General features: G+C 48.8%; 2 protein-coding genes across 2 annotated transcripts; one reads left to right on the forward strand and one right to left on the reverse strand.

Annotated features, from left to right (window-relative positions):
• The first annotated feature begins 2,533 nt into the window (after positions 1-2,533).
• LOC120653564 lies at positions 2,534-3,744 on the forward strand. The gene is made up of 2 exons (XM_039931282.1): positions 2,534-3,388; positions 3,496-3,744. Exons 1-2 carry the CDS (start codon positions 2,534-2,536, stop codon positions 3,742-3,744), a joined length of 1,104 nt encoding a protein of 367 aa, XP_039787216.1.
• Positions 3,745-12,432: 8,688 nt separating this feature from the next.
• LOC120656032 (serine/threonine-protein kinase SAPK7-like) lies at positions 12,433-17,548 on the reverse strand. Its single transcript, XM_039934016.1, has 9 exons — positions 17,253-17,548; positions 17,084-17,158; positions 16,838-16,939; positions 16,675-16,728; positions 16,477-16,569; positions 16,014-16,106; positions 13,305-13,409; positions 13,117-13,215; positions 12,433-13,028 (listed from the first exon to the last, which is right to left on the reverse strand). The coding sequence occupies exons 1-9, from the start codon at positions 17,370-17,372 to the stop codon at positions 12,675-12,677; spliced, it is 1,095 nt and encodes a 364-aa protein (XP_039789950.1). The 5' UTR covers positions 17,373-17,548; the 3' UTR covers positions 12,433-12,674.
• Positions 17,549-19,224: the final 1,676 nt, after the last annotated feature.

The following is a 19,224-nucleotide window of genomic DNA, read 5'->3' on the forward strand; positions in this document are numbered from 1 at the left end:
AGGAAGATTCTCCGCCGTTCGCAAGCATTCTTCTAGCACTAGTAAAACAAGCCACGCCCACTCTCATCTGGAGGACGGGTGAGGGGTGTGAGGAAGAGAACTACCAAAGGGATTTTCATGATCCGTTTACTTGTGTGGAACCATGTATCCACAATACCTCTATTTATAGGCAAACGTGGGCACTAACGGTCCCAGCAGTCAGTGGGTCGGCCAAATGGGGCACACCAAAGGCCCTCACCTAAACCGAACCCCCTCTTAAATGCTGACGGAATGGCGCCAGCACGCCAAACAACTGCCACGCCACTCGGGGCACGACCGCCGCATGACCCACCAATGGGAGGCGACCCCGAGCGGGAGAAAACGAGGCGTCCGCAGCCCAGCGATAAGACGCGACGACTGGCCTCGAGATTCCATGACCCGTCAGCCGGCCATCAAGACGGGCCAGACCCCGTCACGCCACTACTGGCGCACACCGAAAGCTGAGGGCGCGGGCAGTTGGACGGGATGCCCCGGTCAGGTGTCATCAAGACAAAGTCCAGCGGCTCCACAATTATTTAAAATCACAGAGCCGCTCGGGGGCCTCTGAGGGGGGTACAAACCCAGGACCCCTAACGGGCCCGACTCATGTAATAGAAGGCCCAGCAGGCCTATTGGGCCAAAAACAGGACGGCCCGCTATGAGCCTGACCTCCCAGGACACGTGGCGGCCCCCCGACCTGGCACCCCGGGTCAAAGCCATGCCGGCGACCAGGGACGTGCGCTCCAAGGGCGCTGCGCCTCCTGACAGGCGTGCCGGCCAAGACAGGCTCCGTGCGAGCCCCGAGACGTCAGCCATCCTTATCTTGCGGCAAGGGCTAAGCCAACAGGACTCCTTGACAAGGGGATAGCGCCGCTCGAGCGGGCCCCGCAACACAACAGGAGGGGGTGTCCGCAAACGCTGCCTCCTCTCGCCGTAATGATGATTGCCTCTGTGCCTCACCTCATTACGCCAGCGAGTGTGACCGGACGCCACAGGGCAGGCCTCGGTAAGACACCCCTCACCAGGCGCGCCGTCCGGTGACAGAACTACGTAAGATAGCCCCGCGGGTAAGGAACACGGGCTCCGGCGGACAAGACCGGAAGAGACCCCCGAACGACCGCCCGAGTGGTCGCGCCGCCCCGACTGAGCCAAGATTGGACAACACCAGGGGAACGCACAGAAGATCGCCAGGATCAAGCCTGCCCACTCCCGACCGATCGAGTGGGCCCCGACGACTGATAAGGACGAATTGCACCCCGGCGGTGTCAAGACACAGTGCTAGATATCTGTAAATGGGGGCCCCACCTTGGACTATAAAAGGGAAAGCCCCCCACATAGGAAAGGGTTGGACTCACACGGGTTCGACACTGCTTGACCAGCTTGTAAGCTCCCCTCTGAACTTTGAGCAGCCGGGCTCGAGAGCAATAGAGCGAAAATACCACCCACCATACTGGACGTAGGGCATTTCAGGCCCAAACCAGTCTAAATCCTCGAGTCTTTGCGTGCTAGACCATATCCGATCAAGCGCACAACAAACGAGCAATCGAGTAGTTTTGTAGTCGCCCATTTCCCGCAGCGACATAAAGTTTTTAATGAGATAAAATCAACACAAAATTATGTCATATCATCCATTTTTCTCATAGAGGTTTTTGGTGGATGATATTGGAACATTCGATACATTGTACTCTTTTCTTTATGTGAGTTTTTCCTGTTGAGGTTTCTCATATAAAGTTTTTGATGCGGCAATGTTAACACAAAGTTATATGCTATGGCATCTAGTTTTTCCCACCGGAGTTTTTGGAAGATGATATTTGAAGCATATTGACCATATGGTCAAGGTGTTATTAGACTAAGACTTTGGATTTATCTCAAGGGTCTACTAACATTGATAGTTGTGTATTATGGTGTTTCTCCTTATTTTTTCCACTGGGTTTTAAGGAGTTTTGCTTAGTATATCGGTATTACTTTGGTTTTTCCCACATGATTTTTCAAAAATTCTCCTCACATTTTTCCTAAAAAGTTTTTGGGGGAGTTATATACTATATCGCATCTCTTGATTTTTCCCATAGAGTTTTCAAGGAGTTATTCGATTGATTACAAGACTACAAAAATGACAAATTAATCAAGGGGGAGTGTTATGAAGGAATTAGAAATTAGTGATCAATTTTGTAATTAAGTAATTAATTAGATTAATGACATCATTATGATGTCACTAGGAAGTTACTATTCATTAAGGTGTCATCCCAAAAGAACATGTCCCTTGGGCCCTTATCTCTTAGTCTTGTATATAAACATAACCAATCAATAGAGAGAACAACCTTTCACTTTCATTCACAACAGATTTTACCCCCAATTGTTCACGATTTGAAGCATGGAGCGAACCCAAGCTTGCGCCGCACGCCGAACCCTTCAAAAACCCAGCACCGGCCCAACCAACTGCCATTCCTGATTCCTCCCCCCAAAATCCAACCAAATCTCTCTCTCTCTCTCTCTCTCTCTCTCTCTCTCTCTAGAAATGCCGTCGTCTTCCTCGTCCGTGGAGCTGCCGGTGCCGCGGCCATCGTGGACCATCCTGAGCCGCGTCGCCCGGCACGTCGGCGACGAGCTCTCCCTCCCGCTCGCCAAGCGGCCGCGCCTCTCCAGCCTCACCATCCCCACGAGATTCGAGCAGTACCCCACCTACTACGGCGACGCCGAGCACCCCTCCCCTACGTCGTCGCCGCCAACGACGCCGGCGGCCGGCCTCCTCCTCCACGTGTCCCCGAACCCCTACGTCGGCTTCAACCTGGACCCCAACCCGGAAGGCAACCTCGTCGTGGCGTGGGACTTCTACCCGGTCGACGGCACCGGGCGCAACGAGTTGTCCACCACCACCGTGCGCGTCGCCGACCGCGCCGCCGAGCTGTCCCACTTCTCCGGCATCAAGAGCGTCGGCCTCCTCCCCCTCTCCCGTCCCGCCGGGTTCGTGGTCGCCGAGCTCCAGGTCGTCGAGCACCCCGGCCGGCGCGCCGCCAACCTCATCTGGGTCCACTCGGTCCAGAACTCGTGGAACGAGGTCGAGCTCACCTGTCCCGACGTCACCCCCGGGGCCAGCGCGGAGTGGATGCCCCACGACGTGATCGCCTACGACAGCAAGCTCTGGTGGGTCGACCTCTCGCGGGGGTTCCTCGTCTGCAACCCGGCGGACCCCATGCCGCATCTGAGCTTCGTCAGCCTCCCAGATCTGACCGGGGAGATGTTCGTCGGCCTCGAGGACAGGCACGAGGGGCTGGAGGGAATCGACAGCCACCACATCGTGAGGGTGAGCGGCGGCGAGCTGCGGTTCGTGGACGTCGTCCGAAGGCACGGCGAACCCCCGGAAGCAACGCGGGTGGTCGTCTGGACGCTGGACACAATGTTCGATCCGTCGACGGGCAGAGCCAGGTGGGAGCACCACCAGTGCATGACAACCTTAGCGGCGATCTGGGATCACCCCAGCTACGTGGAGTCCGGGATGCCGCGGGGGTTCCCGCGCTCGCGTTCCTGCACCCCGACAAGCACGCCGTCGTCTACTTCTTCCTGGACGAGTACCTCTTCTCCGTCAACGTGTACGACAGCGCCGTCGTGCAGTTCGCCGGCGAGCCCCGAGGAGACGTGGTCGAGGTGATCGACGGGCCGCAGCCGATCAACTGGCGCTACGTCCTCGCATGGGTGCCTCGCTTCAAAATGGTACGGTACAATAGCTAGTTTATTGTGCTTGGCGTTGCATACTTGCATGATGTGTCCTTTTGCCATCTTGGTGTCCTCGCTTTACATGCATTTTTCTTGAGCTGCCTGATGCCTGACGCCATTCTGAACCTCTGATCAATGGAACTCATGGTTGCATTGCATCTTAATTTTGTACTTCTATAATGACAATGTAGAGTAGATGCGTGATCACTTATGATTCCTTTCTAATTAGTTACCACACCGATATTGCCTAATTTCGATCTTTCGGCAATTACATGGAGTACAATGTTCATCTTCAGTTGGGAACTTGGGAACAGGGGAAAGTTGAGGGTGAATGTGTTTTGGACTGATGAAAGATATGAATGCTAATTATTAGATAAAGAGGGTAAAACATGGAGATTGGTGACAGATATTGCAATCAATATCGAAACAAGTGAGTAAAATCCTAATTGAAACCATGAGTATTCTGTTTTGTGCACAAATATCGTGTAGTACTTAAAACTCCAGTTCAACAGAGGCAAAATGCAGGCTATAAATGCGACTGCAGATACAGATTACAGTACTTACAGAGAAGGATACTAAAGCATTTTTTTAGATAATGTCTGAATTTTACAACCTGTTTTAGAGAGCATTCCATTAGTTTGACAGTGTTTATTCTTCTAGAACTTCCTATTGTAATTAACGATTTTCTTGTATTTTCACTGCCATTATGCAACACTGATATTATCATATTATGTCTTGACTGACTTAGTACGGTGCGTTACTTCTCTGAAGGGCAAGATGTCGATCATATAGCACCTGAAGACTCTGACAGCGAGGATGTGTACTGTGTTTCCTTCTGAAGGAGATTAGCAGCCATCGGCCCCATCTCCTGACCTGAGTGGAGAGAATGAAGGCACTGCATGAAGTAACACTCTTTTCACGGTGAGCTTATACTGCTCTTGTTTTGAACGCCTAGCTATATATTTGAACTGTATGTTTTCTAGCAGCAGGTGCAACAAATCACTCACAAAACTGCCCATCTTTTGTGCAGATAGACGGATAGTATGTGAAGGTTATGCGTGACGCCTTTGCTGCTGTTTCCTGTGTTGGGTGTGAGCAGACAGGAGTTTAGAATTGTAGACAGGGATTCAAGTCTTTTTCTGGTCACGCATGGTATCCAATTTTGTTAGCTCTGTCCATGATTTCTCCTTCTCTGAAGGAATAGTATGCAATTTTGTGATGGGTTTGCAGCTCTTGTGGATTCAGAGCTTGTAATTGCTCATATGATTGATTGAGTAATAGAACTGTCGATGGGCAAAGGAATTCGCCAGCCCAAACAGGACCGATATGCAACCCACGGGTTGGATTTTGCTAAGTGCCTTCGTCGTTTAATCATTTTCCCTTTTTCCTTCCCCCAAAGATACTTTTGGGAGCCGTGGCAAATGGACATCAAACTGTCTTCTAGGGAAATATAAAATCTGAAGGATAAATTGTTCAATTTTCTTTTTGCGGGAAATATCTGAAGGATAAATTGTTCAATTAGAGAGATTGTTTGTACATGCATGCATGCTATATATAAAGGACAACAGTCCATGGATAAACATGAGCACGATCGATCACTTTGTCTGTGTTTAAGAACACCCAATCGGATACCAACTTATTCTTCTGGGTATGTTCGCCGGCATTATGATGTAACGATATGATCATATACAGTATAGCAACTCCTGACTGATTACCACTGCTGTCTGACTTCTCTGAAGAAGCGCCTGATGAGGAGCGCCAGCCATCTGAACTGGTCGATAGCCATCAGGACAGCAAGAAGGATGATGATGCGGCTCCTGCTGAAGGATGCCCACCGCCACCCATCAGCGACAGCTTCTTTGCTGATTGTCTTTATGGAGATGATTCAGACACATGAAGCAACACGTTCTTCAAGCGGTGACTTCACCTATCTCTTTGGACAACAGGTTGTGAATGAAGACATGAAGTGTCACGATCCTCTCGGAGATCTCAAGATAATCGGAGCAGAACAAGGGAGAAACGGAAGATTCAGAGAGAGAGAGGGAGAAGAACAGAGCCAGAGGTAGACGAAGAAGACAGCAGAACAGAGGAGATGAATTCGGTTATTTTCCAACTGTCTTCTACTGTGCCGATCGGTGGACTTATATCATTTGCCACCGTCCTATTACATGGGCCAAGCCCGATACAACAATCCTGGCCCAAGGCCCACAAATACATTTGAATAACTCCAGAGTCACATGACCCGCTCAGCCATGGTTCATGACATTGCACCCCCCCCCCCCCCCCCCCCCCCCCCCCCCCGCTCGAATGGCGGCTTGTCCCCAAGCCGGCGCTGAGGGAAAACGACGACGAAGGTCCTGCTCATCTTCCCATGTGGCCAACGCAGGTGATGAAGCGGACCACTGGATCAGAGAGCGTGACGACGTGCCAGCACCATGAGGCACCCAAGCTTTGTCCAGAACAAGCACTGGTTCCACAACAGCCATAGGATCAGTATGAACAACAGATAAATCCTCACTAACCTGATGACCCGGTGGAATGTGGCGCTTCAATTGAGAAACGTGCACCACAGGATGAATCAAGCAAGTTGGTGGCAGCTGAAGTTTGTAAGCCACGTTACCGACACGTTGTAGAATTTTGAATGGTCCGAAAAAACGGAAGGCCAATTTCTGATTACTGCACAGAGCCACCGATGATTGAACATGTGGTTGCAGCTTAAGATAGACCAACTCCCCAATCTCAAATTGTCGCTCTGATCTGTTCTTGTCTGCTTGAGCCTTCATCCGTTGCTGAGCACGACAGAGTTGCTGCTGAATCAACTTGGCTAACAAATCCCGCTCCTTCAACCATGTTTCCAAATCTGGAACATTACAGTCTTGCAGATTAGAGATGCCCAGATGGCGTGGAGGGTAGCCATACAAAACCTCAAATGGGGTGCGGCCTATGGAAGATTGGAAAGCCGTGTTATACCAATACTCTACAATTGGTAACCATTTGTTCCATTGTCGCGGACAAGAATGAACAGTGCATCTCAGAAATGTATACATGGCCAAACGGGTCGCCCGGGCACGGCACGGCCCTAGCACGGCGAGGCACGGCACGGCGCGGCACAGCACGGCGCGGCACGGCGGCGCTGCCGTGCCGTGCCGCGTAGTGCCGCCGTGCCGGCCTCCCGGCCCAGGCACGGCCCTACGAGGACGCCGGCGTGCCGTGCCGTGCCCCTGGGCACGGGGCACGGCAGCACGACAGCAGCAGCCGGAGAGGCGACGACGGCGGTTGGGGAGGCGGGGACGGCGCCGGTGGTCGGGGAGGCAGGGACGAAGGTGACAGCTGCGGCCGGGGAGGCCGGGACGACGGCGGTGGCCGGGGAGGCGGGGAAGACGACGACCGCGGCACGGCAGGGAGGCAGGGACGACGGCGACGATGGCGGCCGGGGAGGCGGGGACGACGGCGGTGGCCGGGAGGCGAGGAAGACGGCGACGACGACGGCCGGGGAGGCGGGGACGACTGAAGGCGGCAGCGGACGCAGGCAGAAGCAGCGGCGACGGCGACGCGACACAAGCAGCGGCGGCGCGTGAAGATTAGGCGGCGGCGGCGCTGCTGGCTCTCAGCCGTGCGCCCGTGCCGCCGCCTTTAACAGGCCGTGCCCGTGCTCGGGCCGCGTGCCGCAATCGCGGCCCAGGCACGGCACTGGGCTTGGCACGGCCCAGGCCGGACCGTTCTCGGGCCGTGCTTTTCCGGACCGGGCCAGTGCCGGCCCGTCGGGCCTGGCCCGTTTGGCCAACTATACAGAAATGCTTCTAGGCACTGATTGAGCCGTTCCGTTTGGCCATCGGTTTGAGGATGGTAAGATGAGCTCATGAGCAGCTTGGTGTCGGACGAAAGAGTTCACGCCAAAGAGCACTAGTGAAAATGGGATCTCGATCTGAAACAATGGCTTGTGGCAGACCATGCAATCTGTAGATGTTATCTAGAAATAGCTGTGCAATAGTCAAAGCTGAATATGGGTGAGCTAAAGGAAGGAAATGTCCATACTTTGTGAATTTGTCAATCACCACCAAAATGACCGTGTAACTGCCAGACTTGGGCAGTCCTTCAATAAAATCCAGACTGACAGTACACCAAGCTTGTTTTGGAATTTCTAGAGGTTGCAACAGACATGGTGTCTTGACATGTTCAGTCTTGGCCTGTTGGCAAATACCACAAGTTTGTACAAAATGTTTTACTGTATCCTTCATCTTGGGCCAAGCAAATAATGACTTGACTCTATGATAAGTGGCATGAAAACCTGAGTGACCACCAATCCCACTATTATGCAAAGCTTCCAAAATGTGTTGTTGAGCCAAGGAGTTAGAACCAACCCAAACTCGGCCTTTATATTTGATAATGCCATTTACCAGCTGGAAACCCTTATCATTCTGACTGGAAAGGCTGAGTTCCACTAGTAGTTGTTGTGCTTGAGCATCATCTGCATAACCAGACTGTAGATTTTCTAACCAGCTAGGAGTGTTGACAGAAATAGCCATGACTGAAGATGAGTCAGGATATCTTGATAGAGCATCAGCTGCATTATTGGTTGAACCTTTCTTGTACTGAATTTTGAACTTGAGGTCCATCAGCTTAAGTAAAGCTTTCTGTTGCAATTTAGTGGAAGCTCGCTGATCAGTAAGATATAAAAGACTCTTGTGATCAGTTCGAATAAAAAACTCTTGGTGTTGCAAATATGCTCGCCACTTATCCACAGCAAGTAAAATAGCCATGCATTCTTTCTCATAAGTAGATAGTGCCTTATTCTTCTCACTGAATGCTTTGCTGAGATATGATATTGGGTGGCCATCTTGCATAAGTACTGCACCAATTCCTTGATCACTAGCTTCAGTCTCAAGTATGAACTGTTTTGAAAAATTAGGAACTGCTAAAAGAGGAGCTTGAGTCAGGGCCTGTTTCAGAAGAAGAAAGGCATCCTGAGCAACAGATGTCCACTGGAATTGTATTCCTTTCTTTAATAACTGGGTGAGAGGCCTACTGAGCATGCCATAATGTCGAATAAAACGTCTGTAGTAGCCAGTGAGACCTAGGAATCCCCTCAAATCTTTCAAGTTGGATGGTGTGGGCCAATTGAGCACAGCCTGAATTTTAGTAGGGTCAGTAGCCACCCCACTAGCAGATATGATATGACCTAGGTACTCCAGCTCTTGCTGAGCAAAAACGCACTTGGATCTCTTAATGAAAAACTTGTGTTCTTGTAAGATACCGAAAACCTGGGATAAGTGATCCAGATGCTCCTCCAGTGTTTTGCTATAGACCAAGATATCATCCATAAACACCAACACACTTTTTCTCAGTAGAGGTGCAAAAATTTTGTTCATCACACTTTGAAAGGAAGCTGGAGCATTAGTCAACCCAAATGGCATGACCTTGAACTCATACAAGCCACTATGTGTTTTGAATGCAGTCTTAAACTCTTCACTAGGAGTCATTCTAATTTGGTGATATCCAGCCCTGAAATCAAGCTTTGTAAACCAGCATGCACCTGCTAATTCATCTAGCAATTCATCCACCACAGGCATTGGGTGCTTGTTCTTGACAGTGATGTTGTTTAACTGTCTATAATCCACACAAAAACGCCATGTTCCATCCTTCTTCTTAACCAACAGTACTGGTGATGCAAAGGGGCTGTGGCTATGCTGAATTACCCCAGTTTTCAGCATTTCTCTGATTTGGCGTTCAATTTCAGATTTCTGAATGGGAGCATAACGGTAAGGCCTTATGTTGACAGGTTGAGCTCTTGGGATCAATGGAATGGAATGATCATATTCCCTAAGAGGGGGCAGATCAACAGGTTCATGAAATAATTCACTGAACTTGTCCAGTAAGGACTGAATGGAAGGAGCCAGTGAATCCTCTTGAGCAATAGCTAATATGCTGTTTGTTTCATCAGGATCTGAAGGAATTGGAGTTAGCTGAATACAATAAGAGACAGCTTGCCTGTTCAGTAACCCACGCAGCTTGTGACCACTAATTTTTGTGCACTGTGATAATTCATCCCGAATACCTGTCAACTGAATACGTTTGCCATTATGGGGCAGCCTGATCTTTTTCTGACGCCAGTGTATCCACATTGGGCTATGATCTTCTAACCAGTTAGCCCCCAAAATCATATCATAATCTTGTGATGGCAATATTCTGGTATCATAAGTGAAGGTATGGCCCTGCATAAACCACTGAAAGTTTGGAATGTGTGTGTCAGACAACATAGATCCACCATCAGCAGTTGTGAACTGAATTGGGGAACAAGAAACCACAGGATGTTGGATCTGCTGAATCAACTTAGGACTGACAAAAGTTCCTACACTCCCAGAGTCCGGCAATATCAGTAATTCCTGCTTGCCAATAAACCCCCTGAATCTCATAGTTCTTCTTTTCTTTGTGGATCCTTGTGTGGTTGGTGTAGAGACAGCCATGACCATTCCATCAGTAGTTTCTTCTTCATCACTGACCGAATCAGCATCAGACGGAGAGGGGGGGCTTTATCACTGGACCAACATTCCCCCTACGGCGAGCGAGCCGCGCCGCGCCTGTGGCTGCTGGTCTCAGCGAACTCCGCAGGGAAAATCGCGCAGCGGAAGAAATGCGTGGCCGGTGGGTTTCGAACCCGGGACTTGGCTTTGATACTAACTTAGACCACCCCCTCTAGCCACTCCGACCCTAAAACCCAGGTATTATAGTGGGAGGGGTGGGGACTTTTATTCTCAGTCCAACATTCCCCCTACTGCGTGCGAGCCGGGCGAGCCGCGGGGCTGTGCCACCTGTCCGGTCTCAACACTTCGGTCTCAGCAAACGCAGCCAGGGAAATCGCGCAGCGGAAATGCGTGGCCGGGAGGGATCGAACCCAGGACCTCGGCTCTGGTACCAAGTTAGAGCGCCCCACCTAGCCAACCCGACCATAAAACCCATGTGTTATAGTGGGAGGGGTGGGGGCTTTTATCCTCAGTCCAACAGGTCCAACGCGGCGGCGCAGCCGCCGGGCGCAGTGGAGGTGGAGGCATCAGGTTGTTGACGCGAACCACCGTGTGCTCCGACTGGGTGAGCAGCTGGTCCATGGACGCGCTCGCTGTCGACTTACAAACTTCGAGCGCGGTGAGCTTATCCAGCACTTTCGTCAATGGCCGCGTCAAACCCGTCGAACTTCTTCGCCAAATCCTCCATGGAGGTAGTGATCTAGGTTTCAAACCTCGTAGGCTTGCGAGGCGCCAGATCGAAGACACCCGCACCGGAGGTGGTCCAAGAGCCGGATCAGGCAGCCCCAAATCTAGACCTAAGCGGTGCGGTGAGGAGGTGGAGATGGCGCCGTACTGGCTAACCGTCGTTTTGCGGTGGCCGCCGCCGACTGGGAGTCGGTGGGCAGGGCGAGGACGCTGGGCTCGGGTTTGAGCCGGCGGAGCAGACCGAGAACGCCGAGGCGGCGAACGTGGCCGGGGCAGAAATCACGGCGATGCGCGGCTGCGGATACAGCAACGGCGCGACAAGGACCCGAAAAAAAATTGCGGTGATCGGAACGGGGCTCTGGATACCAAATGTCACGATCCTCTCGGAGATCTCAAGATAATCGGAGCAGAACAAGGGAGAATCGGAAGATTCAGAGAGAGAGGGAGAAGAACAGAGCCAGAGGTAGCCGAAGAAGACAGCAGAACAGGGGAGATGAATTCTGTTATTTTCCAACTGTCTTCTACTGTGCCGATCGGTGGACTTATATCATTTGCCACCGTCCTATTACATGGGCCAAGCCCGATACAATAATTCTGGCCCAAGGCCCACGAATACATTTGAATTACTCCACAGTCACATGACCCGCTCAGCCACGGTTCATGACATGAAGTGCGTGCGTTGACGCCTCCGTCGACAGAGTGTTTAGTTGGTGAAATTTTTTGGTCCAAGTGTAGTCAATAGTTTGACCAGATGTCGAGAGGGCTTTTCAGACACTAATTAAAAAATTAATTTCAGAACTCACTTGGAAACCGCGAGACGAATCTTTTGAGGCTTTTGACCGCATCATTAGCAAATGTGGGTTACTGTAGCACTTATGGCTAATTATACACTAATTAGGCTTAAAAGATTCGTCTCGTCGTGTGCATCCAAACTGTGTAATTAGTTTTGTTATTTAGTTACATCTAGTGCTTCATACATGTGTTTAAAGGGGAGGTGAAAATTTTTGGGAACTAAACGGCCCCAGAGTAGACAAGAACTGAGGTTTGGTCCTCATGCTTGACTGTAGAGTAATAGGGAGTTCAAGCCTTTTGCTGATACAGGCTATCCAATCCTGTTAGCCGCTCCCTGATTTCTCTCTTTCTTTGTGACGAGTTGCATGCGTGTACTCAAGTGTAATGTAGTGATGTTTTCTGTCAGCTGATGTTGCCCGTATTGGGTCATCCTGGTAATGTAATTGGTGTCAGACTTGGGAAAAATCCCAGTCCAAACCGGGCCAATCCACAGGGATAAATCTTGGACTTCGCTCGTTTGAATCCAAAACCGATTAAAACTCATCTATTCCCACCTCTCTCTAAAACATGTGAATTATGAATGAAGGCCCGTGTTTGGGGTAGTCAGGGTGATGTGGCAAGTTCAGTCAGGTGCTGGATTTTTAGTCATCTGTACTGTTGCCATATACTTCATCCAACGTAGTGAAACCGTGAAAAGTTCTACTACAAGACAAGTTTATTCCATAGAAAAATTATATTTCACCTTCTAGCTTAATCACTCAACAGTTCGTTGCAATTACATAGGCATTGAGGACGGTTTGATAATTTACAGAGTTATAACACAATACCAGGAAAAAAGGAGGATCCAGACAGAAGGAAACTACAGGCAAACACCGAGGGTGCAGCATCTCAACACCACAAACTACAACAAATACATCAGCTGAGAACTTGGCCTTGCCAGAAGCTTCATTTTATCAGATGTTGGAAATCCCCGCTGGCATGTACTTGCTTCACCTGCTTGTCGTACTCGTCCTCACCATCATATTCTTCCTCCTCCCCATCCTGGTCTTCATCCTCGGGTTTCTTTCCATCTTCTTGCTCGTCTTCCTCAGCCCAACCAAAACCAGCCACCGGAGTAGACAATTGGGGTGGTGTGCGGGCCTCCTCAACGATCTTCATGATCTCATCGACAGTTTGATCAGAGAAGGTGGGGGCGCTATTGTCCTTCTTGTAGTACTTCGCTTGCACAGCTTCTGTAAGCTCTCTGGGCAAGTTCTTCAGGAACCAGGGGTGGTTCCTAATCTCCCTAATCGTTATTCTCTGAAACAAAAGAGATGAAATGGCATTAATGTAATGGTAAACAATAGTAAAAGATTGACGCTTTGCAGGGTTCACGGTCCAACAGTACCTTCACAGGATTCGCAACGAAGATTCTAGAGAGGAGCTGTCTGCAATCTTGGGATATGTGTACAAACTCTGGTATTTGGTATTGAATTGACACTATTCTCTGAAAAAGGACAAGGATGCATATAATATTTATCATTACAAGGTGCAAGAGCTCCGTATTTAGGGTCTGGTGAACGAGTAAAAAATTACCCCAATCGTCTTTCTAAAATTCTTAGGATCATCAGGGTCCTCAAAAGGGTATGCACCAACCAGCATCACGTAAAGAGTCACTCCACAAGACCAAACATCTGCCATCTGCAATACATGTTACAAAATATATATAACTCCATTGCGGGAAGAAGAACGCAGGCAACAACAATTTCAACAAAGCAGGTGTCCTTACAGTAAGTCTACAAATCAAAACATGAGCTCAAAAAAGGAAAAACAAAGGAAGCATGCTACAAGACAACTGGCAGCCACTAGTGGTTTATATGTTACAACATGAATAAACCTATGTTATCTGTACTGTATTATTGACTGCAGCCTTTATTATTAAACAAGAAAATATTGTAAGGAGATTTCTCCTAAGCATGTGCTAACATGAGTGAAAAGCATATTTGTTGGTGAAGATATTGCTACCAATTACTTCAGTTGTTCAACTATTATAGAAGCAGCAGAACAACCACACATCACTTGGGACCTGGTAATACAAACCTTGCACAGATACAATAATACCAACAGATCAATGAAATAGTAAAGTGTAGTTTTCAATTTTCTGTCAATTCATAAGATCAGGCATGACAAACCATCTACAACAATTTCTTGCCAAAGTAAGCATGGGCATATAGTAAGACACTCAGAAGATGCAAATAGATTGGAAACTGGATAGGTGAAGATAAAGTAAATTCCACTACTGGAGAATACTAGAATTCTGGAGTAGCCAAAAAGCAAATCAGAGAAATAGGCACCTTCGGAAAGTGGTGGGGCTATCGAATCTTCGACAAAGCTTTCTAGAAACCAACAATACAAAAATACTGCGCGATGTCCACCGCTTAAACTAATCTCAGTGACATCCTATGGTTTCACTGGCAAAACACCTGTGCTGTAATCGTTCTGACGGTCTTTTTGTTTGCATTAAGACCGGTGTGGGCTTTATAACTCCAAAAAACATTCTACGGTCTCTCTTTCACACACAAAGCCAACAATTTTGTGCATGCTGGAAAGGAAATTTTGCAAGCAGTTGGGTATGACATCCCAAAAAGTAAGAAACAATGTACATTAATCATTGGTTAAACAGTATCTATATTGGGCAGGACATGTGATAGGTGACAAAAAGAAAGCAGAGGACAAAGGAAAACAGCTCTGAAGGAACCACAGGCAACCAACGGGATATTCAGTCTAACATGGTTACATGAAAAGATAAGGTGTGAGGGGCCTGAGACCAACAAGGACGGTTAGCTTTGCTGATTGGTGGAAAAAAGCTGAGAGGAAACTTCAGATACAACACAGGAAGGGGTTTAATTCTTTGTGCATCCTCGGAGCCTGGACCATTTGGAAGCATAGGAATGCATGTGTTTTCAAGGGAGCGTCTCCAAACCTACAGGTCGCGGTGCAAGCCTTCAAGGAGGAATCACACCTTTGGCAATTCTCAGGGGCTAAGAGGCTCGCTGCCCTAAGCCTTGAGTTGGGGGAAAGGCATGCCCATTAGCTGGTTTGGATGTGGTCTGGTCCCAACTTTATGTGTTTTTTTGTAATAGTCTTTTTTAGATCTGCACGCTCCTCACTCTGGTCCAAGGTGTGGAGTGTTCTATGTATTTGGACCACTCTTATTCTCTCTTAATACAAAGATACGCAGCTCTCCTGCGTGTTCGAGAAAAAAAAAAAGGGGCCTGAGATCATTGTACACATGAACTAGAGCAGGAAAAATGACAGGAAAATGGTCATGAAAGGGACATAAAGTATGGCACATGGGAACAAAATATGACTCACTAAACATGCCCACGGGCCACGGGACATCTACACAACACGGAGATCATCATGAGCAAGGATTTCATTTCCTTCTAATGATTTTCCTTTCATACATCCTCTAGAGAGATGAAAACGATATTTTGGAGTTTTGCCTCTTTTTTGAGAAAAGATTGCTGGGTCAAGAATGCACCAGAATACGAAGTCCACAAGAACTCTTTTATTAATCCTCACTTTAAGCAGATTGTTTAAATTAAGCATTGCAATATGAGTCTGCATTGACAGAATCTCATGCCTTTTCTCGATCAAATCAAACTGTGATCATAGGTCATTACTACACCAATGCGACAAGGACAAGACCCCAACATGTAATCGAGTATGAATCTGATCACGATTAGAATCCATGCATGCAAGAAAAGCAGGCATAACCCACTAGGGCAAAGTTTAACATCAGACAAGTTACGTGAAAAAAAAAATGTCCCAGTGACATAGAATGAAGATTTCTTTAGACAAGCTGTCCCCCATGCCCCATGCTTCTTTGACAAAATTGTCAACACAAATAATTGTACTTGGAAGTTGGAATTTGGAATCTCCCTACAGAGATAGGGATAACACACCAATCCTGGCGTGTGGGGCCAGGACCACTCCCTGCCTACTAGAGTACTAGACCTAAGGACAAAATTCCAAAATTCCAAAACCACTGATTTGGAAGGGTTCCAGTCCACAAGGCAGAAACTTAAGCAGCACTGGGGCCACATGCCAATGCAAGTGGGCCACACTGGGACTACTTCGGTACAGTCAGCGCCAGAGCCAGAGGGTATCAGACAGCAGACTGGCACAACACACAAGCATAGTCGATGCAAACAAAAGGTTTAAGAAGAGAGTGCAATAGATAGTTAGGTACCCTAGCTGCAGTGCTATAATTAAAAGAGATGAACATATCAGAGCACTGACCTTGCCGTCATATTCCCCACGTGAGAGCACCTCTGGAGCAATGTACGCTGGAGTTCCGACCGTCGACTTGGGCTTCGAGTGCAGCAGTGATGACTGTGACAAAGAAACGTTTTCAAAGAAAGGTGTTACCGTGTTAGCAGCTGGTTACACTGCTACAGTGAAGAGCACTTGTTTGTTTAAGAGCTGCCTTCTTCCCTTGTTGCAACATGTGGATTGAGCGATTTTTGTACAAAGCTAGACAAAGGGTTCAATTTCACCTATCTTTATTTTTTGAAAATTTTCACCTACCTTTTTTTAAAGCAATAAAAGGCACAAGTTCAATACGCAGTGTTGGCGTGAGAAAAGGCAGCACAGTTTCGTGTCAAAATTTTGGTCTTCCCAGCATGGCAAGTTAAGCAAGAAAGCGCTCTTTCTGTGTCCCTTTCAAAAGAAATCACATAAGGGGGAATTAAAAAAATGGTACCTTGGAGTAACCAAAGTCACAGATCTTCAGGCGCGGCGCCGGGCTGCCATCCAGCAGCGTGTTCTCCAGCTTCAAGTCCCGGTGGCAAATTTGCTGGCGAATCCGAACAAAATTTGCAGTTGCGCACAGCTCATCAGCATTTATTTTTATTTTGTTGCATAAGAAAACGCTTCGCTTTTACTTGGCTGCTGTTCTCACCATGAAGTGGCAGTAGCTGACACCGCAGATGAGCTGCTGGAAGAAATACCGCGCCTAGAGAAAAGAAAAGCAATTATCACGTCAAGCCCAAACGGTTTTGGGGGAAAAGAAAAGCATAAGAGATTCTTCCGAGCCGCCTAAATTCGAGGAGACGGATGATCACCTCATCCTCGCTGAACCTGCCGGCGCTGCAGATCCGGTCGAAGAGCTCACCGCCGGCGGCGTACTCCATGACGATGGCGAGGTGCGTGGGCGTGAGCACGACCTAGAAAAAAAAAAGAGAACACGGCCCCCAAATGAATGATGAACAAGCAGGAGGAGAACAAGGCGGGGAGAAATCCTTGGCTGCCGCCTGGAGGCAGCATGAATATCGAGCTCCGGGAAAATTCCCCCCTCCGCCCCGGCTCACCTCCTTGAAGCGGATGATGTTGGAGTGCCGCAGCGAGCGGTGGTTTATGATCTCCCTCGCCACATTCTCGTCAATCTGCGAAGCACAGAAAAAAACCAACCCGGCTCAGACCGGGAATTCCGCGGTGGGGGGCACGCACCCAGAGAGGCCGAAATCCCGGCGCCCGCACCTTGAGCCCCCTGGGGATGTACTTCATGGCGACGAGCTCCCTGGTCTCCTTGTTCCGCATGAGCCGCGCCACCCCGAAGTTGCCGGAGCCGATGTCCTTGAGCAGCTCGTACCTCTCCATCGGATCCCTGGCGCGCGGGGGGGGGGGGGGGGGGGGGGCTGTGGAGAGGAAGGAGATGGGGGAAGGGGGAAGGGACGATTCGAAGCTTGACGAGGAGGCTTCTCCTTGGCGTTCGGTTACTCTAGTAGTCAGCTGCAGCCAGCGCGGCCGGTTTGCTCTGTGCTCTGCTCGGCTCCGCTTCGCTTGGCTCGTGCGGTGCCTTCTCTCCGCGCCTGGGTTTGCGCGTGATTTATTAGTATATTATTATATTACTACATAATCATTGTGTTCGGCGGACTGGAGCTAGAGTGGTGTGAGAGAAAAATACTATTAGCTAACTAGTGACTGGAGGCTAGTGCTGTAGCGATGTGAGAGAGAAATACTGTAGGACTAGAGGCTGGTGCACTAGCCGAACACAGTGAATAATAATGTTATTAGGAGATGGATTAGTGGTAGTTTATGCGGTGATTAGGCGATGTGGCGCGCTGTGTGTGCATGCGCGGGGATGATGATGCGTTGATGCTCCCCAGATCTCGGTGCTTTACTTTTGCTGCGAGGCCCTTGGGTTTGCCGGTATTTGCGTTTGGGTCCTCGTCGAACTTGCCTTGGGTGCAAGGCCAGGCCATCGACGCCGAGAGCGCAGACCAAACCGCGGAATCCCTCCCAGTATGCAAAAAATGAGAAAAAGAAGGCAATTTAGGTTGGTATATAGGAGAATGAATGGAATGACAGATGGGTCCAAGTGCTAGTTGTGGCAATCGGTGATGCCGCGCAAGCAAGAGGCGGCGGCAAAAACTGATCGAGTCCACTTTAAGCGGCGTCTTTTGAGGATTCTAATCCCACTCCATTTTCCAATCTCGCTATATAGTACTGTATCTCAAGAAATCAACATGGCGCATCATCCATGAAAGCTTTCTTTCCTAATGCGTATCAACTAGCTGCAATTTAGGAAAAGCTCAACTAGAAATTCGCTTGAATGGGTATCAATCGATCGCCTATTGATTATTGCTACCTGTATATCGCCGTGTGACTTGGGAGGGTTTTTTTTTTTGAAGTTACCTAGGAGATCATTGTCAATTTATGGCCTGATTGGTTGTCTTCTCCCGTCAGCCTGGCTCGCATCGGAGAGCCAGGCCCCCAGTAGCCAGGCTGTGTGCATGCAAGAGGTGGTTGTTTGGTTGCATGCTGAGTCCAGTCAGGCCAGCCAGAGATGCTGTTTGGTTACATGCATGCACAGCCAAGTTTGAATTCAGATGCAAGTGCATAGTTGTTTGGTTGGCTGGATACAAGTTGGTTGAATAACCTCTTGCATGAAGTGGTGAGGTTACCAACAAGCAGTTCATGAAGTGCATAGGCAGTTTGAACACAATATTACATCAATTTTTAATTTCTTAATTAAATACACAATGGCTAGAGCTTGAACTACCAACATTGCACACAGGACTACTAATACAACATCTCTACGTGACAAAGGCATCAAGTTGAGATTCTTTACAGCAGACGCCACATTTGTTCCTGGTTGCCCATAGAAAGCTGAGAAGGCTTCTTCTTTAGTTCTGTATTTTTTTGTAGCAAGCACCACTGAAACCATCCACTTGAGCATGGCAATCGCCCCAACTTGAGAACACACCAGTTTGACGACCAACATGAACTACATACCATACCATTGATGCAAGCTATGTTGTTGCAAAAAAGAAGAAACATCATCATTGGCAATGGGCATATGCTCAGATTCATTTAAGGAAATCAATATAATTGCACATATGATCAAATTAATAGAACATCATCATTGGCAATGGGCATAAGCTCAGTTCAACAAATGAACACATCAAATGGTACTGGTTGATCCAGCAAAGTGTCCAATCCACATCAT

The sequence above is a fragment of the Panicum virgatum genome, chromosome 1N, assembly GCF_016808335.1.
Source record: "Panicum virgatum strain AP13 chromosome 1N, P.virgatum_v5, whole genome shotgun sequence".
In the NCBI taxonomy this organism is placed as follows: domain Eukaryota; kingdom Viridiplantae; phylum Streptophyta; class Magnoliopsida; order Poales; family Poaceae; genus Panicum; species Panicum virgatum.

Coding starts and splice junctions, on each gene's coding strand:
- LOC120656032 (XM_039934016.1), bottom strand. CDS start 17,372: ATGGAGAGGTACGAGCTGCTCAAGGACATCGGCTCCGGCAACTTCGGG. Junction 16,940..17,083: donor ACATCATCCGCTTCAAGGAG/GTGAGCCGGGGC, acceptor TTTTTTTTCTAG/GTCGTGCTCACGCCCACGCA. Junction 16,729..16,837: donor GCAGGTTCAGCGAGGATGAG/GTGATCATCCGT, acceptor TCTTTTCTCTAG/GCGCGGTATTTCTTCCAGCA.
- LOC120653564 (XM_039931282.1), top strand. CDS start 2,534: ATGCCGTCGTCTTCCTCGTCCGTGGAGCTGCCGGTGCCGCGGCCATCG. Junction 3,389..3,495: donor AACCCCCGGAAGCAACGCGG/GTGGTCGTCTGG, acceptor GGATCACCCCAG/CTACGTGGAGTCCGGGATGC.